The sequence below is a fragment of the Podarcis vaucheri genome (genome assembly GCF_965113315.1).
Source record: "Podarcis vaucheri genome assembly, chromosome: 3".
NCBI classification, from domain to species: Eukaryota; Metazoa; Chordata; class Lepidosauria; order Squamata; family Lacertidae; genus Podarcis; species Podarcis vaucheri.
Window position 1 is genome coordinate 59,494,365 of NC_138761.1, and position 26,784 is coordinate 59,521,148.

A 26,784-nucleotide genomic window follows, 5' to 3' on the forward strand; every position below is an offset into this window, starting at 1 on the left:
AGCTAGTATTGTTTTGAAGGGAAATTCCCTCATTGGTGTCAGCTTAAACCGCATTCAGCCTTTCTCAACCTTGGGTCCCCAGATGTTTTTGGCCTACAACTCCCATCATCCCTGACCACTGGTCCTGTGAGCTAGGGATCATGGGAGTTGTAGGCCAAAAACATCTGGGGACCCAAGGTTGAGAACCACTGGATAGGTAGATATAAATACAAATACTTTATAATGTCACTTTTAATTGGATCCACATTTTTATGGCACCACTTTTCATAGGAGGGATGTGTGTTTATATTTTGTTGTATGTACAGATTACTTTATCTTTTTGTTCCTCTTTCCATTGTAACCAGAGAGTAAACACTGCAAATAACCATACATTAAAAGAAGACCCATAGCAGCTAACATCGTAAGGAAAAATACTGTAGTCAATATCAGAAAAAAACATTCTGTATAACAATTTAGTTAAAAAGTGATTAAAAAATAACAAAGCAGCGTTATTATCTTACATTAATATAAACAATTCATATACTACAGTGCAGCCAAGCAAACACAAGATGCAGACAGAAGACAAACCTTTCCACAGCCCTAAATGTGCACAGTGTGATACTGCAAAGCTGATTCTCTAAAGCTGCATGTTAAATCTGAAAAGTGAATTAGAAAGCAATTGCTCAGAAACATAAAGTCTTGCAAAATGTTATAGAATGTTTCCAATCTGCAGACCTGGCGTTTAATGATCTGTTTGTATAATCCCTTTATGCCATAAAGCAACAGAACCCTCCATAATTCTAATAGCTTGTCAATTACCTGTTTTTAAAAAAATGCAACGGGTGGGAGAATAATCTAGAAACTTGAATCAATGGTGTTTCCACGGAGGTTGAATGGAGCTATAAATCATACAAAAATTAAGTAACAGTTTCTAGGATAATACTCCAAATTTACCTTGCATTTATTTCCTTGATTGTAACAGGATTTCCCATGTCAATAATATCTCATCTTGGTAAGAAACAGCAGCTTAGTTTGATTGCCTCTGCTTCCATATCCAAGATGTGGATGCAAACTGAGCTTGATGTTGTTCAATAGCATTCTGGGAGACATAATTTATGGCATTATAATGGAATCATAGAGTTGTACAGTTGGAAAGGGCGGCAAGGGTCATTTAGTGCAACCCCCTGCAATGCAGGAATCTTTTGCCCAACATGGGGCTTGAACACATGACCCTGAGATTAAGAGTCTCATGCTCTACTGCAGGGATCAGCAAACCTTTCCCGCAGTGGGTCGGTCTACTGTCCCTCAGACACACACACACATCACACATACGCCTTCTCGGTTTGCTGCCTGCCTTATTTGCCGAAGGGTTGGCGGTGGTGGTGCGAAACAGGCTTCCTCCCCACCTAGAGAAAGAAGGCGCTGCGCTTACCTTCCCAGGGGCTGCTGCCACCACCACCACCACCACCGCTGCTTCTTCTTCTTGTGAAGCAGGTAAGCAGAGTGAGCTCGTCCGCTCCACTCTCTAGCCCACAGGAGCACCAGGGCGGCAGCAGCGGGAGGAAGAGGCCAAGCAGTGGCGGCTCTGTCAATCAAATGCCGCTGAGGTAAACCAGGCACGGCATTTGATTGGCAGAGACGTTCCCGTGCTGCGCTGAGGTAAACCAGGCACAGCATTTGATTGGCAGAGCCTCCGCCACGCGGCCTCTTCCTCCCGTCGCCATTGCTGGGAGTCTCGGCTTCGCGGTGGGTTCTGGCTTCGCGGCGCAGACCGGATTTAGGAGCCAGGTGGGCCTGATCTGGCCCGGGGGCCTTAGTTTGCCAACCCCTGCTCTATCCCAGGAAACGCTGACATTGGGTATACAGTACTGTATATTGCTAATCAACCAACAACCTATGTCCATTAACTGCTTTGAAGAATTTAGCAGAAAAGCTAAATCTTTCACCCACCACATGGTATTCTTCCATTCAACTTGCAGCTTTATGTACAACATTAACTTCTTCCCCTTCACAAGTATGGCATTATCTTGTCCAGTAGTGCATTTATAAGTATGTATGTATAGTATACTGTTGAGGAGGCCCCAGGTTATTAGTATATGCTGTTAACTGAGAGCATACCTCTGAAACTTGACTACAGAAAATGAATTGCCATTGTTGAATTCCAGCATTTTAGTTTGTTTCCACTCTTCATTTCTTCTGCTCCTTGTTTCAACTCAGTGGATGGAGCTCCATAAAAGTGGGGGTCACCAAACCAGTGTCCGTGAAGGCCTTCACTGGTACTCTCAAACAGACATTTTATGTAACATAAGTTATTGTGTATTATTTTTAGGGGGGGAAAGGGGGGGAAATATTTGCGCCAACCCAGACTGCCAGTGTTTTCCGTTTTAGTCTGAAGGGATGAGTATGGATGTACATAGGTAGGACTCCCTCTGTACGATGGTTCAATGTGTTTTAAAAAAATGCATTTTCAGTCATGGCTAGCTAGCTTGCCGGGTCTTTCATCTAGATACCCCAAGCTATTTAAGTAACAGTTTTTGCTTTCCACATAGTATAGAAAAATGTGTAACACAATAGCAGAACCCAAAATATCACAAATTATTTTTGCTGTTGAAATCTGGTAATTGTAATGTTGAAAATCTTCAGGTAATGAAATGCACATGTACGCTTTAGAGGAAATCCAAAATAATCTGTGTCACATTAGAATTATCTCACTGATAAGATCACCTTTTCAAACCTTAACTCACACAGCATGCAATGTCTGGATTTAACCACACAATGTTATGCAGGTCACTCATAAACATTTCACTAGAGAGTCCATTTGTACAGGGACCTCCCTGTTCTGTACTCAGCTGTGCTATCGGTACTGAAATGTCAACAGGCCAAACTAGGTCTTTTGAAATTCTGCAAAGCTCCTTGGCCACATATATCTTAACTACAAATCATTACATGTAAAAGTGTAAGTTTTTCTCTTTATAATATTAAAATCCTAATAACGTTGGCCTTGCGGGCAGACAATATACCGCATTTTTCCATCTATAAGACTAGGGGTTTTTTTTAACCAAAAAATTAGGTTTAAAACTGGGGCTTGTCGTATACACAGGTAGTGCTGAGGGGTGTTTTTTTTAATTTGGAGTCCCTCAAAATAGGAGGCATCTTATACACAGGTAGAGCCAGTGTGGTGTAGTGGTTAAGAGCAGTAGTCACGTAATCTGGGTAACCGGGTTCGCGTCTCCGCTCCTCCACATGCAGCTGCTGGGTGACCTTGGGCCAGTCACACTTCTGTGAAGTCTCTCAGCCCCACTCACCCCACAGAGTGTTTGTTGTGGGGGAGGAAGGGAAAGGAGATTGTTAGCCGCTTTGAGACTCCTGAAGGGGAGTGAAAGGCGGGATATCAAATCCAAACTCTTCTTCTTCTTCTTCTTATGCAAATGGGGGGCTTATAAACGGAAAAATATGGTATTTTGCATTAATTACTCTCTCACTTAGCTCTACTTGGCATACATTATCAAGGTTGCTTTGTGCACAGGGTGAGTTTGTTCACATTTTAACATGTTTAATTCTTATTCTTTTCACTCCACTGCAGCCAAAAAGACTCCCAGAGCAGGTTACATAAGATCTTTTTAAAAGCAAGACAGTCCCTGCCTGGAGGCTGCTTTCTAAAAGTCGCAACACAAAAGGGATTGAGGGGAGAGGGAAAGGGAGGGAACCAAGCAGATTCGCATAGTAACCAGCTGTAGTTTACCCCTCACAGAGCTATAGTTCCCAGAACACTTACCATATTACAGTACAGTGTCCAGTGTCTTTGGGGCATGGTAGCGGGGATGTTCTTTAAATGCATGGTGTGTATGCACCTTAGGCAGACAGAGACAGCAGCTTCAGGTAGCAAATGCTAAAGGGGGACAATGGGGAAGTGTTGGATGGTAGAGCTGTGAGTGCCATCATGTGGTGTACTCTGTGCCTCCTCAACTTGTCTGTTCCCCATTATGTGGTTACACTTTCAGTCCAGTTGTCTTCTGTACGTGGAATGGGGTTGGGCATCATGTCCCCTCTTCCTTCAGGCAGCAAAATGTCTTAGGCCAGCAAAATGTCTGATTGGCAGTGGATCTCTGAGTGTCAGGCAAAAGACTCAGCACTTCATAACTGATCCTTCTCACTTTCTAGCAACTCTTCTGCCAACTGCCTCTGGGAGAATGACTCAGTCAAAAGTACTTGGAAGGATGTACGAGGTAAAACCTTTTTAATTGGAGATGCTGGAAACTAAACCTGGTCATTCAGAAATGTAACTATGATATTTAGAGGCAAAGTTGCTTACAGAGAATTAAGAAGTTGGCAAAAATAATAAGCATTATTGAATGGGCAGGATAATGCCTGAAGAGTAAAGCATCAACAATAAAATGTAGATGCACTGCCAAATTACAAAAGAGGGTTAGTAAATCTAGGTCTTTATGCTACTCTGAGGCAGCCCAGATTTATTGGGTAGGCGATGGATGTTCCATGATAAGTCAAACATTTGGTACAAACTGAAACAAGAGCTAATGGAATTTCCCAAGGATATCTTCCATTGGGGAGGTGAAAACCAAAAGCAACGCTTTTAGACAGAGGGCAATTCCATGGCAGTCACAGAAATCACGAGAAAATACAGAAATAGATTGAGTCTGGGAATTTCAGAATTAGATTCAGTCAGGAGAGATTTAAAAAATAAGCCTGGAAGGTAAATTAGATATGATATCACACACACACAGAGAGAGAAATGTTCGTGTTTTAAACCATAAGATTATTTAGGCTTGTGGAAAGATTGACCAACACATGGAGAAAAGCAGGAGAAAATATGCCTTAAAGACTTTTGCTAGGGATCACTATACAGATGCTGAATAATTAACTTGTTCTCAGGCTCCTACACATGCCATAAGGTACGCTGGGGCCGTGGAATTGCTTGCCAAGTCCTTAAGGCAATCACACTTCATGACACTCCCAAGGAAGATGCCAGATGCTGACGGAATGTTCTGAAGTTCCTATTTCAGCCTATACAAATTTTTCAAATAGTTCTAACTACAGATTTAGGCTGCCAATGTTCATTTATGTACACCATGCAATATAAGCCATGAACCGAATTAGAAATTTCAGATCTTTCTGCTCTTGGAAGTAAAATATAGAATAAAATGTAACCACCACCCCCCCATCCTTTGCTGGTTCTTAAATGAAACCACAAGTGTAGCAAATGCAAAACAATCCTTCAATTATTACAGAGCAATCAACAAGTGTTGATGAGTAGTTTAGAGGGATTTTGATGTTCAGTAAGGTATTTGAGCTTAGCAAAGAAAATAAACAGAACTTCTATTAACTGCCTTGTGAGTGGGCTAGAAGCACACATTCAATTTGTAGGCAAGGTTAATTATCTCCCTCCATACCAAGTGATTAGTGCCTGCTGCGTCATTTTTAAAAAAGCCCAGCTGATGCTCCTTGGGTATTATATCCCAAATGTCTGAGACATATTTGGGTACTTAGGGTGAGCGGTCATAAGGTAAGCCTACACAAAGTCCATTATACAACATATAGAGACAGAAAAGGACTTTGTTCCAGTATCTGACATTTGGTTTAATGAGAGGTACTCTCCACTAATTGTGTATAAGATTGTACTTTGTAGTTGAATTGGCCAACTGTTCCATCTCTTGGCTATAATATTTTGATGGTTACCACTTTCTGTCACGCAGAATGATGTTCAGAATCCCACAAAGCCTTTCTATACACACTTGTGACTGAGAGCAAGTGAAAAGGTCTGCTAGTGTAAGAAGAAAGGTGTGTTTGACCAAGAGGCAGATACAGATAGGGTTTTTATATTGGGTATATTTTATTTCATTTTTCTGAGAGAGGCAAATGGACCTTAGTGCCAGCATTACCTATGTATAAAATGAACTAAAAATAAATACTATTGGGAACCGTCTGTGTTAGAAAAAGAACCTTGATAGACATTCAGATGCAAAGCCTAAGATGTGAAAACTTAAATGTCATCATTCAGATTCCATCTGTGTTCTAGTTTACATCTGTTGTATTTATAGGAAATCATCAGAAATTCAAAATATTTGTTTGCTTATATACGCAAACTAAAAAAAAGAATAAAATGAAAATATATCCTCAGCTGTGACGTAATCAAAATGACTGACCCTTCTTTGCTAGGTTCTCTTGTAGCACATAAATAAGGAACCGACTGTATAGGAACATACACAAACAGAAAAAACAGGTTCAGGCCAGCATACAAAGACACAAAATATGGCAAGCAAAGTACAACGAATGTATTTGTCACAATGTACCCGCTATTACAAAGCATACAGTACATGCAAGCGGTACTCCAGAACCATCAAAATGAGTACAGTATTAGAATTTATGATATATTTTCATTATCTTTGACGCAAGGGAGATGGCAGAGCAGCTGTAGCAAACAGGGCTGGAGCCCGGTGATCCCAGTTTCCAAGAGAAACTTCTTATTCAGCTGACAATATAAAAGAAAATGGTAGCAGCCCAAGCCAAGCAATATAGTGTAAACTTTTCCAGACCGTGTGCAGGCTGACTCACCCTGTGAAGTTAACAAGGTCCCACATTGGGTACAAGCAGAGGCAACTACTGCGTGCTGGCTAGCAGAAAACAGAGGAAGCCCACTAGGGGACATTTATGAGTAGAGACTGTGAAACACCCAGGGTTTCTTAAAGAGGTACTACAAGAAACAGCCCAAATCAAAAGAAGTATTCAACCTATGGGGTGTGACTGTATTATGAAGATGTATAAACTTAATTTCTTGTGCCAAGAGTACCTTCTCAGTATTAATTCTGTTGTATGGGTCCCTGTCCTGTAGTATGAGGACTTTCTTTTATTTTCTTTCTTTTTTTAAAACCAGGGGAGGGAAATGCACTGTGTGAATATTCAGTTTTGCTTAAAAAAAGTAAATCATTAAGCTGACTCAAATAATAGCCTGGAAAGAAGAAGCACACCTTCCATGAGTAGCACCAGGACATCAAGGGGTAAATAAAACAGGGAAATAGTTGCTGGCTGAGGGCATATTTTTAAGCTGGGGAAAACCCTTTTTCAGCCTGAGGGACACATTGCTTTCCAGGTAACTCTCCAAGGGCACTTTGCTAGTAGTGGGTGGGGCTAGAGGCAAAAGTGGGTAGAGCAACACGTGTAAATTTTACCTTTTATACATGCACTCCACTCTCTCTATCCTCCATCCAGGCAAGCAAGAGGCATTATCAGAGTTCAAAGACAAGTTCCAGCCAGGCAAAAACATATGAGTCAAAAACAGCTCTAGTGAGTTGTTTGGCCTGGGGAGAGTTACAGGGGCCAGATAGACAGGTGTTGGGTGCCAACTTGGCCCTGCGACTGTGGGTGCCCAAGGCCATGGGGGCCATGCAATGTGCATGGCCCTGGCACTGAAATTTGTGGGTGCCTGGCCCCTTCATGGGGAATTTGGTGGGTCCTCAGGCACCCAGGGCCCCAGGGAGTTGGCAGCTATGACAGGCATAGAGGGCCACATTTGGCTTCCAGGCCGGAGGTTCTCTCCTGCCTTAAGTGAAGAGCTTTATAGACCAAGGAAGTAGTAAGGCAGCAGCAGTAAAAATGCATGTACCTTTTCATCAAGTCTTCTTTCTCTAGTTAGCAGTTAACCATTCAGTTTTTCTCCCCCATGTCATATTTGAATGTGAAATATTCCCTGGAATCCTTCGCTGCAATATAAATAGATATTCAGCTTTAGCAAAATAGCCAGTAGCTGTAGTGCAGAAAGTCTGTTATTTGGAATTTAGATAAACCCCCAAAGCAAAAATAACTGTGAGGATTTAACCAAGGAGGAATTGGAATCTGACAGTTTAGCCAATCAAAACTCCTGAGTGTTGACATTAGGAAAAGACTTGCATATCCTGTTCTGCAACATGCTTGTATCTCCAGTCAGCAGGAGTCGAATGCAAAGGGATCCATTCATAAAAACCGTTTTCATGCTGCTTGCTCTTGCACTGCGTGCAAAATAACATGTTGCAAGACAATGTGCTGAGCCTGTAAATAGTACCTCCTCACCCCTTAATGTTTACAGACCTTTTTTTTTTTTTGTCTAGAAACTTTGCATTCTTTGCCAGACCCTTGTGAAACTGATACAGTGTGTGTAGTTCTCACTCTCTATCTCCTTAATTTTAAAGAGAGGATGCCACTCAAAGTTAAGGGGGAATGGCTGGGCTATAGAAGAGAGTAGCTTTACATCTGTTTCCCTTCAAACATTTTCTGCCCCCACTTCCCTGTACTTTGAGTGGCATTAATTCTACTTGGCATCCGCTTCTTACCCACAAAGAGAGAGAGAGACAGAGAGAAAGTGAGGAGGTGAATCTGAGTGAGGGCGACATAAAGTGTTCCACTCTGTGATTCGGAGTTCCAGAATATTCAATTTTACACCAAGGTCACCAGTACGCTACAAAGCAAAAGTTCAAGTATATACTTGGCTCTGCTTCTCTCTCCCCCCCCCCCTTAAAAAAGAATTGTGCATTATTGAATTATTATAGAAAAGAATTATGGTCCCACTGTTTGTGTTAGCCAATCTGATTAAACCTGCATAAGAGAAAATCCACACAAGTGACTTTTCTTACCGAGGGAGAGCCATTTTCTCGTAATGTCTCCATATCAGATTTTGTAGGAGATGGATGAAAAGGAAATGTTGGCAGAATAGAAATCCTATTAAAAAATATCATTGCACGTGCAAGCCAGTACTGCCAGGCATGGAAAACTGGAGAGCCATTTCTGTTGACTCTGAATTGTGATCCGCTTCTGGATGCAGTTGCTGTATGATAGCTGTGTGTCGTGTGCTTCAGCATGTGAGCATTTAACTGCAAGCTACATCCTTTTGCTTGTAACCAAAATCTGACAGCTCTTTTTGGAGGAAAAAGCTGCTTTGGCAAGGGGAAGATTTAGGGCAGAGAGCAACATGGAGTAGCAGGGCTCAGGGCTGGCTCTGTCATGAAGCAAAATGAGGCAGCTGACAAATTTGCACCTCCAGGCCCCTTATCTCTCTGGACGACACAACCACGCACCCATTCAAGACATTTAAACACAGGCAGTCTCATAGGCCACCCTGCTCAGAACGCCTCTCTCTGAAGGACACCTGGCTCTTGCACAGTGCCAGACAGCAGGGAGGGATAGCCAGAAACTGAGGACCAGGCATGGCTGGTGCAATTGACAAGTAAACTGGGGGAGGGGGTGTGGAGAGGTAGCTATGCTGAGGGTTATTAATCCTTTCCCCTTCGACCACATCTCTGCTCCCAATTGGACCTATGGGCATTCAGCATAACAGTGGCCCAGAGCCTACATGAGCACAAATTATGCACATGATAAAGGAATCCACTTTTGCAAGCTTTCTTCTTGTGCAGGTTCATCTTCACCACACATTCAAAGCACTATTAGAAGACTTTAAACAGCCATGGCTTTCCCCCAAGGAATCCTGGGAACTGTCTTTTGTTAATGGTGCAGAGACCCCTATTCCCCTCGCAAAACTGCAATTGTGTTTCTAAACATTCAAGCGTATGGTCAAGTGTACGTTCCACAGTGAAATGTTAAAGTAGTTATACCAAGTGAGTAGATAGGTGGGTTTACGCACACAGTTGTGGGCTTCTGCATGCTGTTGCCCACTATGCACATCTGAATGAGTTATATGTGTTAATTTTAAGCAATGCAATTTTAAGCAACGCTGTATCCAGGTACAGGCCTGCCTGTATTTTGAGGAGTACCACAAAAAATCAATCTCAGATTGCATGTGTGAATTCATCCACATATGCTACATAGCTTGGGTGGCTTTCAGATACACAGAGTAAACCCAATGGAATTAATAGATCTAACCCATGCTCATTCATTTCGATGGGTCTCCTCTGAGTAAAACTTAGTTGAATACCACCCCTTGTTTGGAGTTCTCTAAAGAACGGAGGGGAATCTTGTCTTGATAACCCTAAAGTGTTTCTAATCTGTTGCTTATGGGTACTTCACAACCCTGACAAGAGTGACAGAGTTTACTTGCTAAGAATAACTTCTTTTCTTTTTAGGTCAAAGGGAAATCTAAAGAGATTTTAACTTCCTTTGGACATCCTAAAACCAAGGGGGTGGGGAACAGAGCCCTGGCTCAGTGTGAAATAAAGAAATAAATAGTAAACTCTGTCTAAGATGCCAATCAGATTAATGCAGTCCCTTTCATGTAAAATAATGGCAGGGTTCTGAGCCTTGTTTTGAGGAAAGCAGATAACTGCAGATAAGATCAGAAAGCTCTGGCATTCAGTCAAAACAGGCAAGAGGGAGCTGAGCTAAGGAATGTGCTGTGCCTGGGGAAAGCACCCTACAAGCTACACAGTCTAGGACACGCCTCTTCTCAGGGCATAAGCTTCATGGGTGGTACAGCTCACAAGCATCAGGAACTTGGGAAAGAGGCCTTGAGCCTTGCTTTTGAAATATTTTCTTTCCCCTTTCCCTTCTGCACCCCTCTTCCACTTTGCTCCATTTCCTTAGGACAGCTCTACTTACACTGAGTAGACAACAGAGCATATGTTTGAACTAATGTATTATTCACAAGTGCAACTTAATTATTTCCCCCCATCATGTATTTTTTTAAAAAAGAAAGTCTTTATATCCCTCCTCTTCCAAAAGGTTCAAGGCAGGATACCAGCATTTTAGAAACACATACACATGCACAGTTTTAAATTAGCAACTTTTAAGGCTAAAGCAGTTATTATCGTCATCATTATTGTAGCAACTCATAATACTTAAATGTGTTTAATTCTTACCAAGCCCCCTGGAACTCAGTTTGAATACTTAAAAGTTCCGATTCTGGATATTTCATTGTAGAGTCTAAACTAGAGATAGTTGATCCATGGCCTGTGGGTCACATGTAGCCCCCGATACTTTTTTTAGTGACGCCTCTAACTTCCCCCAAAATTCATAATTAAAAATTGTATATACATATACACATACATATACATGTGTACTACTCCTATGAGTCCCCTGCTGTAATGCCATAATACCAGAAATTTCAGTCACTTTCATTTGGGTTTCCAGTGGATTTTGGTTAACTGACACTTGGAATTCCAGATGTACATAGAATTTTCAGCAACCACATGCCAGAGGCCTCATCACTACTTAATCCTCATAATGGAAAAGCAGCTTGGAAATTAAGAGCTTACTAAGCTTTTGAAAGGTATTTAGGCAGTTTCTCGTTCAAGCAGCTATTGCCAACCATGCACAGAGGGTATGATAGGCTAAACTACATCCTGTGCTCCTGTTAAGCGGGTGTGTTTGTGTGCCTATGTGTACAAACTCCCCCTGCATTGGCCTAGATGAGTGAGATGTTGCTGAACCTTGTCCTGGACATCGTGCCATGCTTCTTTCTTCCTTATTAGAATATTTACAACATAATCAGAAATGGTAGTGACTAGCCATGTAAAATACCTTGCAATCACATGGACGCCTCAGTTAACTGGTGTGAAAAAGATGCAGAAGGTAAATTCCATGCTAGCAATTATAAGGAACGTAATAAAATTGCCAGAGTATAAGTATGGCCATTATACAGGTCTATGATCTGGCCATACTTACATTGTAAGCAAACTGCTTTGGTGGCCCCATCTCCAAAAGAATATCGTCTATCTAGAAAAGATGCCAGAAAGAGCAAGCAAAATGACCAGAGAGCAGGATTCCCTTCCTGTATAATAATATGCTAAAGTGTTAGGAATTTTTAGTTTAGAAAAAAAGGTGATGGGGTTACAGGTGGGGCTTACATATTATATATGGAGTGTAGAAAGTGATTGGATGTTTTTAAACCTCTTGTACGATACAAGCATGTTGTATCTGTGGTAAACTTTCGCCCCCAGCCACTCGCCCCTCCCTCACCTGTCTTTGCTCTCCGCCCAGACCAGGTTTCTTGAGCAGGGTTGGCAGGCGTGTTTACTTTTTACAGAACAGGACAAAATAACACTGGTAAGGCTGCCACCACTCCCTTTGTCCCGGGGAACCCAGAGCCACAACCCAGGGAGAAGGCTGTGCCCCGTTATTGCTGGTTATCCCCCCTCCACAAGCTGTATCCACAGACTTGCAGACAGAAATTCTACGGTAGAGTGTAACCAAGCGTAAGGCTAGGAATTAGCTTTTCCCCCAGAAAGGCACACAAACCAAAACAGTTTCTTTAAAATTTATTTTAAAAGAACATAAGAAAACATGCTAAAATAGCAGGCACTTCTTTAGTAAGTTACAGGCAAGAAAAATAAGAACATTGTAAAATCTAACTAACTTACATACTCACAAATAAAGCAAAGAGAGAATAGTTAGAGTCCTTTCAAAGTTCCGCATTCAGAAGCTTTCGCAATTCTCCATCACAAAGGACATAAGGACAGCTACTTAGATGGAACATCAGCAGCCGGGCGATTTGCAGATTGCAGAGCGCGCTTTCTCAGCCATTCCCAAGATCTTTTATCCCCGATTTGCACATGGCGTCGGAACCCCCAAAACCAATCATAACTCCTGATTATTTTTAAATTCTCCAATGACCGGCTTGCGGGCTAATCAATCTAACTTCTGGCAGCTGGGCCAATTAAGAACCCAGGGCCTAAATCAAAGGGATTTCCTCCCTTCCGTGGAGCCTATGCAGATGCACATTCCCAGGCAATCAAGGCCAGATAACATCACTGAGGGAATGCACATAACTTCGGACCCAGGTGTCAAACCTTCCATTAAATCAGGGGTTTCCTTTCCCATAATAAACCTTTCACACCCTAGGTGCCTGTTAGTCTGGGGTTAAAGGGACAGAACTTATTTCCCATGGTCCTTGTGGCTTGTTGGCTACCCACAAGGCCTCACTCTTGTTGCTTGACCAAGGAATAGCTTCTAAACAAACATTAACTTTACTACAGTATCTATAGCTAGGGATCCCAACTTTTTTGAACTAGTGAGCACATTTCAAATTTTGAGTGAGTGCTGCGAGGTACCAGTCTTAAAATGGCTGCCATGGGGAGCCTGGCATAACACAAAATTAGAGAGACAACCATCTACAACACCTTTATGCTTACCATGGGAAGTCAGCTATGTCCTGCTGGCTCTCTCTCTCTCTCTCTCTCACACACACACACACACACACAAAAAAAAAGAACTGATGCTGTTGCTTTCTCATAACAAACGGGGCATTATTCAGTACCAAGAAAAATATGCACAATTCTCAATCCACAGAAATAGCTTTCTTAGACAGTACCTGCACCCTTGGTTTTTTTAAAAAAATGAAAGCTCAGAGTTTACGCACCGTGGGAAGCCTTCATGGACATCATGGCATGACAGCATAGTGACCCGATTATAACATTACAAAATGAGATGGTATTGTAGAGAGGAACTGTAGTTTACCCCTCAGCGCTACAGTTCCCAGCACCCTTAAGCTACTGTTCTCAGGATTCTTTGAGGAGAAAGCCATGTGCCTTAAATGTGTGGTGTGTTGTAACAACATATACATTAAAGCATCAATTAATAGATGCTCTAAGGTGCAGCAGAATGGGGAATCTGCAGCCATCCAGGTGTTGTTGGACTTCAACTCCCATCAGCCTCAGCCAGCATGACCAATACAGTCACATCTGATCACAGCTTCCCCATCCTTGCTCTAAGGCAACACATACAGTGGTACCTCGGGTTACAGACGCTTCAGGTTACAGACGTTTCAGGTTACAGACTCCACTAACCCAGAAATATTACCTCGGGTTAAGAACTTTGCTTCAGGATGAGAACAGAAATCGCGTGGTGGCAGTGCGGCGGCAGCAGGACGCCCCATTAGCTAAAGTGGTGCTTCAGTTAAGAACAGTTTCAGGTTAAGAACAGACCTCCAGAACGAATTAAGTTCTTAACCCGAGGTACCACTGTACAGTATTGATTCATTGTGTACTCAGACCAGCCTCCTCAGAGTGGGGAATCCCTTTTAAATTTAAAGATTTTTTTCCACCTAGAATCTCTTGCCCTCTTCACCTTTTTTGTGTGTCTCAGGGCAGGGTCCTGGTTTATGTCTTCTGTTTCTGCCTCCGCCTCCTCCTCCCCCTCCTGCACTCTCTCTCTCTCTTTCTCTCTCTCCAGACTCTGCAATTTTCCTTCACTATCAAACTTCTTCCCAATGTGACTTCTCAGAAAATATGGAAAAAGCTTGATGGTGAATTGCTTATTCTTTCTCTTTCTTTCGTTCTTTGTCTTTTTTTCTTTTAAAAAGGAAAAACCAAAGGAAGTGGAATTTGTGTGCAAGATAGTTATGCATAAAGCAAGTTTCTTTAACTAGTCAATAGATTTTAGCTACTGCAATCTAGTTTCACTAGAATGGACTACAGGATAGCATTAATTAAAATACAATACAGAACTGGATAACATGGATTAAATTGCTATTCCAGCTGGTATCTCTCAGACATCTTACGAATAAAACAGTGACTTAATTCAGGAGGAACTACTCCAGAGAACTATGTTTGGTCTAATTTTTCTCTTTGTGGCAAAGGATAGATATTTTCCATCACACTACTTCCCAAATATGTTCTTTGACAGCAGTTTGTGGTCTTTTGCTACTATATGGCCTTTAGTACTGCCAGAGTTTAGCTGTATATATTTAGCTCGGAATATTAGCACACAGTAGCAGCACTACCACCATCAGGTTTTTGTCCTAAGTGGGAGACCTCTGGTCTCTCACATATATGCACAGGTAGCTGTTCTCTCCTTGCCTATGTGTGGGGCAGCAGCAGCATCCTTTATGGTGGGCTCAGACAGAGAGCAAAGGAGTTGAGGCCAGTTCCAATGCCTGCAGGGCTGGGAATCAATGCCCAATACCTGCACAGAAAAGAGCCCTCCACACAACTGCTCTGACAACCACCAGCAATTTCTCAGCAGTTGCTGGGCTACATGCGATATAGCCTTGATCAACCAGGCACTCAGCCATCATCTAGGTGGTGGAGATGGAGATAACTCTTCATGTTAATGTAGGGTCATAATGTCCGGTGAGACTGATGGCTAGGACGAGTGAAAGCTCTCCCAGTGCAGCAGGCATCCATGGCACTGGGCAAGGAGCTGGGAGCAGAGACGAAAGGAAGATGTGCTACAAATAATTCCTGCCTGTTAAGCTCAGGTCACTAACATGGGATCCACGAGCACAAAGGCACATCTTGCTCCAGCCCCACTCGGCTAGCCTCAAAGACATTTGATCCAGCCAGGATGTTCTGTGCCAGATTGCTCTTACTGTGTCACATAGGGGTGACAGGGATGGTGTGGTCAGGGTGGGTCATTCTGGGAGACTGTCTCTGTGGTAGCCAACCTCAAGAGCCAAGTTCTCTCACAGCACGTCTCAAACTTATTGCAGGAGGAAGCAAGCTCAGTGTTGGTTCCAATCAGTTAGCAGCTATCTGCCAGAGCAGCCAGTCTAGTCATGGCGATCTCTGAGGCTGGAGGGCAGACCAGCCATTTGCAGGGCCAAACACAGTGCAACTGTCATAAGCCAAGAAAAGCAAGAGACATTGCTCTACAATGTACACCAGTCTCAATGTTGGGTAGCAAGAGGGGTGTGTGTACACAGGGCAGCATCTTCCCATTTTGCTTCAGGCAGCAAAACAGGACAGGCTGCTTCTGGCTGGAATGAGGCATTGCAGGGTAATTTATGAAGGCAGCAGGTACAGAAAGACAGAAATTCCTAGAAGTACCCCATCTCAAAGACAAGATTATAGCCATGCCGTCAAAGGTCCTGAGCCAAATAGAGCAGGAAGCTGATCAACATATACCAGAACTGAGTAAGCATACCTCTGCCAGGTAGCAACATTTATTCACATTCAACTTGCGATTTCCAAGAGGGAAAGACAGGCCAGACAGAATACATAAATTTTCTTCCTGTGTATGACAGACAGGAAATTAAGCAACTGCCCATACCATTTAGGAATGAGTACTTTGCTAGGTTTTCTTTTGCCCATATCCAAGTGGAATCTGTCAAATGAAAGGAGCGGTGTCAAGCCCAACAGGTTCATTTTATGCTCTGCACCATTAAGCATGAGGCCTATAAAATTATTGTTTTTTCCCCTGCCCCTGATTGCTAGAACTTTTATTGTAACAAATGGCAGAGTGAATACTTTTGCTACCCCATTAGAGTAAAAACCAGCCAATCCCCAAATTGCCCCTTTTATGGTTGTTGTAGCTATCTATTCCTAAAACATAGTTGTTCAAATCTGCTATATTTTGGCGTAAAGTTAGTGAATTTATGACACAGTGGGAATATTGATAATCTGAGACAAAAGACCATTTCAATTCCTCAAGAGATAATGAAAACCTTCAAATCTGTAAAGCTTAAATGTGTTGAGGTTTTTTAAAAAACAAATGAACATCCTCCTTTAAGATTCTTGCTTATGTTACTCTAATTAAGTAAGGGTGGCACTGATTACTTTTATTTTAATATGCAAATACTGTTTCATTTCATCCACGTACCTCCTAAAATATCACCAATTCATTGAGGTTGCTAAAAACTGAAAATAAGGTAGAACTTTGAGTCTCTATCTGTCCCAAACTCCACAGATAGCTCAGACTATGTCTGGATTGTCTCTTCCCATGCATCCTTTTTATAGGTACCTGTGCACTGACAGAAGAGGAAAAAACAAATTACCGTACAAATGGTAGAAGTTGATGATCAGGACAATCCAGAGCAACACATGCACTACAACACACTGATGCTCAACCACTCACAGATTTCTCGATTCACTACAATGGAAGAAAAAATAGCTCTGTACCACCATTTCTTTGCATGCCTGGGACTTATCCTTCAATAAGCTTCTGTATGGAGGGGAACACTATGTATGAACCCACATACTTTAAACAGATCAGTGGAATTATAGGGAAGGAAATTAATGTATTTGCATATTTAAGAAACTCTAGCATGTCTTATTTTTAGAAAATAAAACGCTTCAGTCTTAGTTTTACCACTTTTCCTAATAAAATAGAAACAAGTTATGCCTATAAATTTGGATCTTGCTGTTTGTCCTTATTCAAATTCCTTTTGGTTTTACTGTTCAAGTTACTTTTGCAGTCCTTGTAGTATAGGAATCTTAAAAGCTGTTTACCCCGTATCCTCTTCTGTACGCTCCAGAAACTCTTTTAGACTGGAAAAATGACAAAGCGGAATCATCATTCCAGATGCATTTATTTCATAAAGTCTTCCTGCTCGAACAGAGAAGATGGTTCCCAGGGCCCTTGAACAATACAGTGGGATCCTTCCTGCTTTGCCTTTGAAGAGGAACAGCATGTGTCTTTTGGCTTTTGTAGGCCCACAGAACACAGCATACTTAACATTCAGAGAAACACATTGTGGGTCTAGCCTCATTCTGGGGCTGGCTGGCAGTTCTGTCACCCTGAGTGTCCCAAGAATAAGTGGAATGCTCAAAACTAATTTTGTGTTATTTTAAGATGTTTTCTTAAAACACAAACAGAAATATAAACTGGCTGTTGAGCAGCAGACTTCAGTTAACTTGCTGAGAGACACTCTGTGTGGGTTTGGCTTCACTTTGCAAATATGGATGAACTTTTGAGAACATCTGCATCATAAAGCAAACTACTTTGAACTTGAGGAGTAACAAGCCTCTCTAGTACAGACTTCTACTTAAGTAGTTTGTTAAGATCATGAGTATACTTGTAGATATCTATCTACCTACTTTTCTACATATATAGTACTTTATGTACACATACAGATGTACACTTTATAAAAACAAAGAAGTGTCATGGAGTAAAAATGTCAGTCTTTTTTGTTCCACGCTTACCTTTGGCCACATGGGCTTTTGAAATACACCAGACTGTAAAGCCCATTTTCCAAAGGAGAAAGTTGTTTGACACTAAAAGCAGCGCTCTTTCATTCAAACGTCCCTCAATTATCTGAACAAATAATATTGTTTATGTCCATACAGAAATTTTTCCAGAGAGCTGCAGGGCTCTCTGCTATTTACCTGTATAGCCATTGTGAAGGTTGTCAGGATGCGTGTTTTCATAACTGCTTTAGATGGAGAGGTTTCTGTGAATTCTCAAATTGCTGACAATCATAGGGATACAATGGGAAAACGCTTTGCTTCAAATTGTAATCCACAAACCATGTGTAAAAGGCAGTCTCATCAGCTGATACTCTATTTCCTAATAGACTGAGGTTTCTTTTCAGGCAAACTGAATTGCTTTGTCAAATCAAACCAAAGAGGCACTTTATTCACTCCTCTTTTCTTCAGGAGTGGCTTGTCAAATGGTCCTTGTGAAGTTCGCAGGCAAAGCATTGTGAAGACTGCTGTGGACATAGTGTATCTAGATTTCAGTAATAATAAATAATATTTTTAAATTTTATATCCCACCCATCTTGCTGGGTTTCCCCAGCCACTCTGGGCGGCTTACAACATATATAAAAACACAACAAAGCATCAAACATTAAAAATCAAAATTTCCCGTACAAGCAGCAAATAAACCAATAAATCAATAGAAACCAATAATAGCAACAACAACAAATAGTTTGCAGTTATAACCATCAACCCCAACTAAACATTTAACCAACATCAACCTGACAAAAACAAAACAAAGGAACCAAATGAGAACTGTTTAAAACATTTTAAAACATTTTAGCCAGTTCCCCCAACCCAAGAGTTGTTTCAGCAATGTCCCTCCAGCCTCCCAGGAGCCTCTTTTGGGAAGGACAAAAAGTGGCTTCCAATCAGTGTGAAGGTAAGTATAAATACGCATCCATGAATACAAGGGAATAATACAAAAATACAATTAAAACAACAGTGTCAATGTAAAAAAATAAATGTACTGTGTATTTTGGGTTTATGGACCACAATAAAGTTCTCTCTCTGTGTGTAAATAAAAATACAGCACCATGCATTTTAGCATAATAGGACAGTGGATTTTTACTGTGACCCTTATTGCTAACATAAAAAGTAAGTGAGTGCAAAGACAAAATTATTTTTTAAAAAAATACCATGAAGAAATATCATTTTGAGTCACTATTTCCATGAGGGCTAAATATCATACCTGTAGTCCAATGGTACACATTATAAGTCTCTCCAGTGTTTGGGCAATGTCAACCTGGCTGCAGTGAACAAGCGGCCAATTAATCATTTAGCTTTAATTTTTGATTTCAATATCCAAGTGCTGTTAGCTTGCTTGGACAAAGGGAAGTGAATGCTTCAGTAAATGGAAAGCCAGCCAGATGATTATCCCAGACAAAGCCACTAAAAGAACAAACTTAGTTGATAAACTTTAAAATATACTAAATTTAAAAGATAGAAAACAAATCTTGTATGTATTGGTAACCTTGGAAGGCGTTGGGAGAAGGAAAGACATCGCTTTGGTAATCTTCAGGCAACATTTGTGCTGGGTTTGCAGCTTGATAATCCCCATTGGTAGTCTGGCTCCTTTGTTCTGAAACAAGGCTTTTGAAAGTAAGGCTTTTGACAAAGTCACCCTTGATATTCTTGCAGACAATCTTTGCTTCTGGCCTGCTCAGGACCTCCCTATACACTGCCTAGGCCTGTGTTCCCGGGAGGTCACTTCAATGCTGTAACACAGAGTTTGGCTTCACCCCCAGAGGCACACTCCATTGTTTCTCGAGACAGATGCCAGCAATAATACTAGACAATATTAGTAATATCCACAGTTCTTTGAGCAGCCTCTCTAGTTGAACATGCAGCTATCGATCCTCATTGATGTTCCAGAGAATGATGAAAGTTTATATGGGAAGAGACTCCTTCCTGCTCCAATTGGCTACAGTTAGTTCAACAGAAATCAAACAAAGCATCCGAAATATATTCCTCAGATTCTCCATTCATCACATTCCCGTTCTTAACTGCCAGTGTGTTTCAGGGGGAAGAACTCCCAAAATTATGTTGTTTTAATAGTCAAATTTTTTATCTGGCTTCTCAGTTTAAACCAGTAGCCAACCTCAGTTTTCAGCTAATAGATATCCTGTAGCTTATTTTATTTATTGTCTTTTTTACCCAAAATAGCTTCCTTCTCTTAGCTCTTCCTCATTTGATTTCTCCCCGCCCCCTGCTTTCCACTCATGGCCTTTTAGATCTGTGTGTTTATAAATTGTAAGGGTGTTCATATTCTGCTTTCTGCTGCATTCTTTATATTGTTTTATAAAGAATGTAACTTATTTATATGGTTAAGCCTGAGCATATTTTTCTGCTTTAGCATGTTCCAATGGTTCATATAGTAGAGCATTAAATTGCCACGAGCGGCATTAAACGTAACAGCTATGTTAAACTTGAATGAAGCAATGCAAATTGAGAACAGATTTCTGAAATGGGCAAGCAAACTTTCTTTGCCGAATCAGACATTCCATTGCAAGAACCAGTCATGTGGCGTTTAAAGCTACTGATAATTTAAAAAATTCTCTTGAAAGTACTCACCCAGAAACATAAAAAGAGCTATGATTTCCCTCTTCCCCTCAGGCTGCAGAATTAAAAATCACATCAATATATTTCTGGTGAAGGAGCATTCCAGTAGGGAATCGTAGGACCGCAAGAAGTTGTCCCAGTTGCATTTGTACATAAAGACATTTAAGCACATTCCATACATTTCAGATTTGAGGGTCCAAAAGGGCATCTGGCTACACTGGCTTTAGAATGAGCCTATTCATTTTGTGGGCCTCCTTTCATTCTGAATGGCTATTCAGCCCTACCAGCAACCAGTGAGCAAGCAAGCTGTTCAAGGATCTCAAAGTCAGGAAGTACTTGTCAATCCAGCAACAGATCAGGAGTCACAGTTTTGATTCAGACACTTCCCGATTTGTCACTTTTCCTGTAAATACCACCATTGCAAAAGAAACACAATAAACATTCCTTTTTGTATGCAGGAACCTTGTGGCACTCATCAACAATGTCCCTCCCTCAGTTCTATTTCACCCCACTTTCTACATCTGTTTCCGTGACCATGGATTAAAAGTGCACATTCATGAAAACTCTGAAGTAAAGCTGCAATATTACTTATATTCCTCCCATCCCATGTTTGTTCATGTATCTGAGCATATGTTCTTTCCCTTGTAAATAAACAGAATTAAAAGCAAAACACAAAATCAAAGATGTGCTGTGCATTTGCTCCTTTCCCTCATATCATAAAACTGTAAGGAAGATAAAATTTCTTAGCCTTTTCCAGTTCTGGTTTTCTTCAGCAAACATAGTAATGGAGATTTATAGTGTCTTTCTAAAAATCCAGTTATTTACACAACTACATGTTTAGAAGGAGAAGCTAATTAGATTGTAAGGCTGCTGTGTTACCCCTTTGTTTATACCTAACTATTTTATCTTTTTATACCTTTTAGGACACTCCATATTATATACTGTTACTTCCCAAAAGCAAATCAGCAATGCAAAGAGTGTTCAAAACTGTTCTTGCCAAATCAGTTTAAAATGTACAGGTTTCTTTTCCATAGGCTCACGTGCTGCAGACCCCACGTTTTGAGTTCCAGGAAATACTGGAAAAAATTCCATACAGTTAGTTAGCAAAACGAATTTGGAGGAGTCCTTATCTAAGACAAATGCCCACTTATTGGGGTTGATATTATTCATCCATGTGTGTCACCTAGAATAATGAGGGACTTCCATTGCTCTTTGATGCCAGGGGTTAGCCTGCCTATGATACCAAATAGTAATAAAGTACCTTGCATGTGATTCCCATCTGTTCAGGTGCCGAGACTTCCACTGCAGGCTGAGAAAGGTAGCTATTCCAGTGAGCACAAGGGAGTGTTTTCCCTTTCCGTTATCAGCACTGCAATAGCCCTTGTCAGCTGCATCGCTGGATTACCAAAATAGTTACATTTTCACTTGAGTAGAATTATAGTCTCCACCCCAAATGGCTGTTCATAACATCTCATTAGGAAAATAGAGTTGCAAGAGGAAAATGTGGATATCCTCAGGCAGAATAGTGTTAGTGTCAGCTGGAAATAGGGATGGATGAATCTGTCAGTTTCAGTTTCTCACAGTCCCTAATTGTTCAAGTCTTAAACTCAGTTCTCCGATTTCTGTTTCATAGAAAAATAGAATGTAGTTTGTGATTATTAGTTTTAAGTCCTCATGAAAATATGTCAGCATTTTAGTGTACATTTGTATGGACGTATGCAACTTTGCCTAATATATACATATGTTCTTTTCTGAAATAGGCATTTTGTGTGCACTTTCCCCTAATACAGATTTGGGCTGGGGTATTGTTTGCTGTGGGGGAGGTTGTTGCTGTTACAGTACTGATAACACTTTTTTATCTTTATTTTAGATCTTATGCTAATTAATGTGGAAATCATTTAATTTGGTTGTGTACTTTTTGATGTCTTTCTTATTTATTATTTATGACTACTTTTGTTATTTTTTGTAATGACGTAGTGTGTGTTTTTTAATGTTGTAAGCCTCCTTGAGCATGGTTTGAACTATGGAAAAGTGGTATACAAATAAAATGCATGTGTACACACCATTTAGAGAATTTCATATCTCAAAGGAGATGTGCATTTCCATTCATGCAGTGAACTGGATTTCTCCCCATTGCTAGTTAGAAGTAACCGTTTAGCTAAAACTTAAGTACAGCCACCCTATCATGCCTTTCTTGTGATCACTTTCTCCCCTCAGCCACAACAAACTTAAATCGCCACAGGTGTAGAAAGCAGCTGGAAAGGATTACCTAGTAATCTGTGAAGAATGTAGTACTGTGGCATGCATTCATTCAACTTACTCTCATTTGTGCCACAAAACAAGAGCTTAGAAAGCCGTAACGTTGCTGGATTCTATCGTAAATGATTTAATAAAAATATATAGTCTCTTGTAGGTGAACATTCTCCTACCTGAAGTCATGTGGCAGTAAATTCACTTTGAGCATTTCAACGTCACTTCCGAATTTCCAACAGTCATTTCACATCCATTTTGGTTCAGCGCCCCCTCCCCCCCCCAGGTTCTGTCAACCTGTGGTCACTGTCAAATGTACCAGAAATTTTGGGTCACTGTGTGCATTAATGGATGCGCAGTGGCTGGGCAAACTAAACAGGCTCAAAGTAGATAGTTTATGCTAAATGTGTTGCATTCAAAAGTGATCTGGGTACATGAGCCATTCAACATAAATTACCATAGTTGCAATCCAGATGGAGAGGGGTGGGGAAGCATAGGCCAACTTTGACAGGTGGGTGGAGCTATTTGTCCATCACCTGATATAAGTTGTCCTGCAGTTGGGCGCTGCAGCACAAAGGGCTTTGCTGCTCCAATAAAAACAAGCAGATTTCATTGAAACTGCTAATAAATAAATAAATAAATTAATTAATAATAATAATAATAATAATAATAATAATAATAATAATAATAATTTATTTATTTATTTATACCCCGCCCATCTGGCTGAGTTTCCCCAGCCACTCTGGGCAGCTTCCAACAAAGTATTAAAATACAGTGGTCTGTTAAACATTAAAAGCATCCCTAAACAGGGCTGCCTTCAGATGTCTTCTAAAAGTCTGGTAGTTGTTGTTCTCTTTGGCATCTGGTGGGAGAGCGTCCAACAGGGCAGGCGCCACTACCGAGAAGGCCCTCTGCCTGGTTCCCTGTAACTTGGCTTCTCGCAGTGAGGGAACCGCCAGAAGGCCCTCAGCACTGGACCTCAGTGTCTGGGCAGAATGATGGGGGTGGAGATGCTCCTTGGGGTATACTGGACTGAGGCCATTTAGAGCTTTAAAGGTCAGCACCAACACTTTGAATTCTGCTAGGAAAGATACAAATTGTACTAATCCCTTTGGAATGGAAACCACTTGGTGTTACTGGAGAAGTAAGGCACGCTGAAGTGGACCGCATTCACCTTGAGCTCCTGGTGGTTCCTGTCCAGCCATGTACCTACTTCCCTTATGACATCAGGTGTGGGGCAGGTGGCTGTGGTTTGGGGGAAATGAACCTGGGCACCAAACAGAGTAGCTTGATGAGCTAAATGTGTGCAGCCCACCCCTGAACTAAACAACATAGTCTAATCGCTCTGATGGCAGGTGATTCACTGATAACCTGTACCCAGTGAAACAACGTACACTAAGCAGTGGTGCAGCTAGCAATGTCAGACCTTGGATTTACCACCCAGCAAGGTAGAACCACAGAAATAACCTCCTGGTTTCAGTGTTGCTGCCGCTTATTGGGATGGGTGAAATGGGGACGAGATTGCGGACTTGCAGGCACATTGCAGAATACAACCCAGGGGTCCTGTGGGTGTTCCTGTGCAGCGCTGGCTGCCTTGTCACCTCTCCCCCCACCCTAAGCATTAGCGACACCATTGCTGGGAGGCTGCTGTTACGGCTCCCTAAGATGCTACCTTCATTTTCTCTCCCCCCCCCCACCTGCAACCATTCCATGCTTAACAATTGCCCTTGCAGTCCTGGTATGTGAGGAAACTTGCTTTTTATTTGCCAACGCTAATAAAAAGAAGAAACACTCTAATCACATGCAGGCCCAGCTTCTGAACTCAAATCATAGCACCACCACCACTATAGGAATAAAGCAGGGCTGCTGCCGCCGATGCTAACTGCATAAGCTTATCAATAAACACCATTTTAATGTAGAAGAAAAATAAAATTAGCCTCTGTAACCAGGAACAAATTTGGCTGCCCCTCCCCTTACTACAACATGTGTTTAAAAGTAAGCAAAATGCAAGGATGCTGTGGCAACCAGTGCCAGCCCCGGTGTGCCTTGGCATGCCCATGCCAGTCCAGGGGCTTGTGGTGAGCCTGTTTGCTGCTGGCCCCACCATCTGCAGCTGGGCTTGGGGATAATCTGGGGAACCCCTGGGCTGCAGGACCTGGATTTTGGCCTAAGATCCAGCCCTAGCTTCATCACTGGCTGTAAATAGGCAGTGAATCCCCCTCTTGAGGCCTGTGTCGGCAGTGTGAGCAGAGGAGTAGTAGCTACTATTTCCGAAGTCATTGTAAGGAAGCTGGGCCATTTTATTTTTATTTTATTTTTAATTGAGTCAGCCAACAGTCTGAACTCCGTTATGGAAAGGATTTTACACATTCTTTTCTAGTTTCCCTGACTTTATGTATCTTTAAAAATAAACTGTGGTGTAACATTACATGCATACTCATCAAGACACTTTTTCCATTCTTGTCCCTTCCAGCAAGATATATTGTTTATGTGATTTTTTCAGCAACAGATCCATTGCTGCTGCTTTGTTTTGTCTACTCTTTCTCAGAATTATCCCTCAGCTTCATCCTCTTACTTTAACACACACACATACCTGTCTCTACCTCTTTCACTGGATGTGGGCAAGACCGCAGACCATAATTGTACCATTAACTTCTTCCCTAATCGTCCATATGACTTCAAATCTGATAACCTTATTTTTTCCCACAAACCAAAATGAACTCCATGGTTGTTCGTTCTTATTTTTTTACTGAGGGGGTGAATCTCTGTTTGCCTTGCTCTTTGTGACTCAATCTCAGGTGACCCTGAAAAGCTCACCTGTAGTCACATTGTAACTTAGAATTGCAATCAGCCTCCACTGGGTATCTCAGTTAAATTCACATTCCTAAGATTTCCTACTCTCTTTCTGCCTAGAGCTGCCTGTCATATTAAATACACAATTCCTTTCCAAAAACAAACAAATCTGTCATTCCTTCCCTGTAATGCCCTAGTTTATTTATTTCATTTCATTTAGTAATTGCTTTCCATTAAACGTGCTGAAGCTTTTCAATAATAAAACCCATGAACAGTAAAGCCAGATATAAAAATAATGTCAAGTCCAATACAGATACAGACTGAATAGAAGGGCAGTAGTCAAAGTAGGACTAAGTCGTCAATTGTGTAAACACAAGGATTTCCCATCAGCCAAAATCCTGCCCCTCTTAACTCCCTACATCTGTTCTAGGGGTTTCCCCAAACTCCAGAGCAGATTTGGAGCCAGCACATGCAGGGGAAAGAGAGGGAGGGGAAGTCTTGTTCTGTTAACCACAGCTATTCACTTCGACACCACCCTATATCTCCACTTAAAAGGAAAGGAAGATCTAGTTGTGTCCCAACATCATGGTGGGACACAACTAGATATTCCTTTCCTTTTAAGTGGGGTGCTTTTGCTCACTCTCTGCCAGTGTCCTGGCCCCTAATCCTGGATGAACTGAACTCCCAGTTTGGTTTAATCCATAAATCAGAGTGGTTCTTAGGCAAGGCAGATTGTAAAATGCAGCAGCAGATGCACAAGAGGCACATGGCTAATCTGTTGCTCCAATAAGTCCCATGCCCCCTGGACCTTCCTTTTGAAGGATGGCATGTGGCCAGAGTCCTGGGACTGGGCAAGGAAACAGGCACTCTCCAAGCTCATCCCATTCCTCCTCAGGATCCAATCACCTCCTCCAAGACACCTCCATAGGACTAATGACAGCCAGTTATGTATAATGTCCTGCCAGGATATAGGTAAGTTGTCCTAGACATTAGGGGACAAGCAACTCGTGGTTGCTGGTTTCAGTGGTGGCCATATAATGTAACATGCAATTCCACCTTCACTCTCAAGACTATGTGCACACATACCTTTAAAACCCATTCCTTCCCTCAAATAATTCTGGACAATGTCATTTGTCAAAGGTTGCTGGGAATTGTCGCTCTGTGAGGGGTAAACTACAATGCCCAGAATTCTTTGAGGGAAATGATGTGTTTTCAATATGCTTTAAAGATATAGTGTGTACACAGCACAAGCTACTCTACTGTTACATAAGGTACAACTTTGACCAAGAGGCTTTCATTATCATAAGGGAAAATTTGCATTTATCTAACTCATGAGTAGGCAAACTAAGGC

At 41.5% G+C, this 26,784-nt stretch overlaps 1 protein-coding gene and 1 long non-coding RNA gene across 12 annotated transcripts in view; one reads left to right on the top strand and one right to left on the bottom strand.

The window, feature by feature from the left end:
- The window catches only part of LOC309528111 (uncharacterized protein), a 103,812-nt gene that overhangs the window by 12,132 nt on the left and 64,896 nt on the right, over positions 1 to 26,784 (top strand). For 7 of the 11 annotated variants that reach the window (XR_014217512.1, XR_014217513.1, XR_014217514.1 and 4 more), the window contains exon 3: positions 4,141 to 4,205. The exons of 1 other annotated variant lie outside the window; for it this stretch is intronic. Coding sequence is in view for 1 of the 10 variants with exons in the window: in XM_082215369.1 (XP_082071495.1) it covers positions 4,141 to 4,205; positions 10,044 to 10,142 (164 nt within the window). In the remaining 9 variants the exon portion in view is untranslated. Of the gene's footprint in view, positions 1 to 4,140; positions 4,206 to 10,043; positions 10,909 to 16,589; positions 16,940 to 20,848; positions 21,133 to 26,784 lie in introns of those variants that run through there. 3 more of the 11 variants (XR_014217518.1, XR_014217520.1, XM_082215369.1) reach the window with 3 other exon arrangements.
- LOC309528138 lies at positions 15,904 to 20,842 on the bottom strand. Its single transcript, XR_014217560.1, has 3 exons — positions 20,403 to 20,842; positions 16,453 to 16,600; positions 15,904 to 15,957 (listed from the first exon to the last, which is right to left on the bottom strand). It is a non-coding gene; the product is annotated as an uncharacterized lncRNA (long non-coding RNA).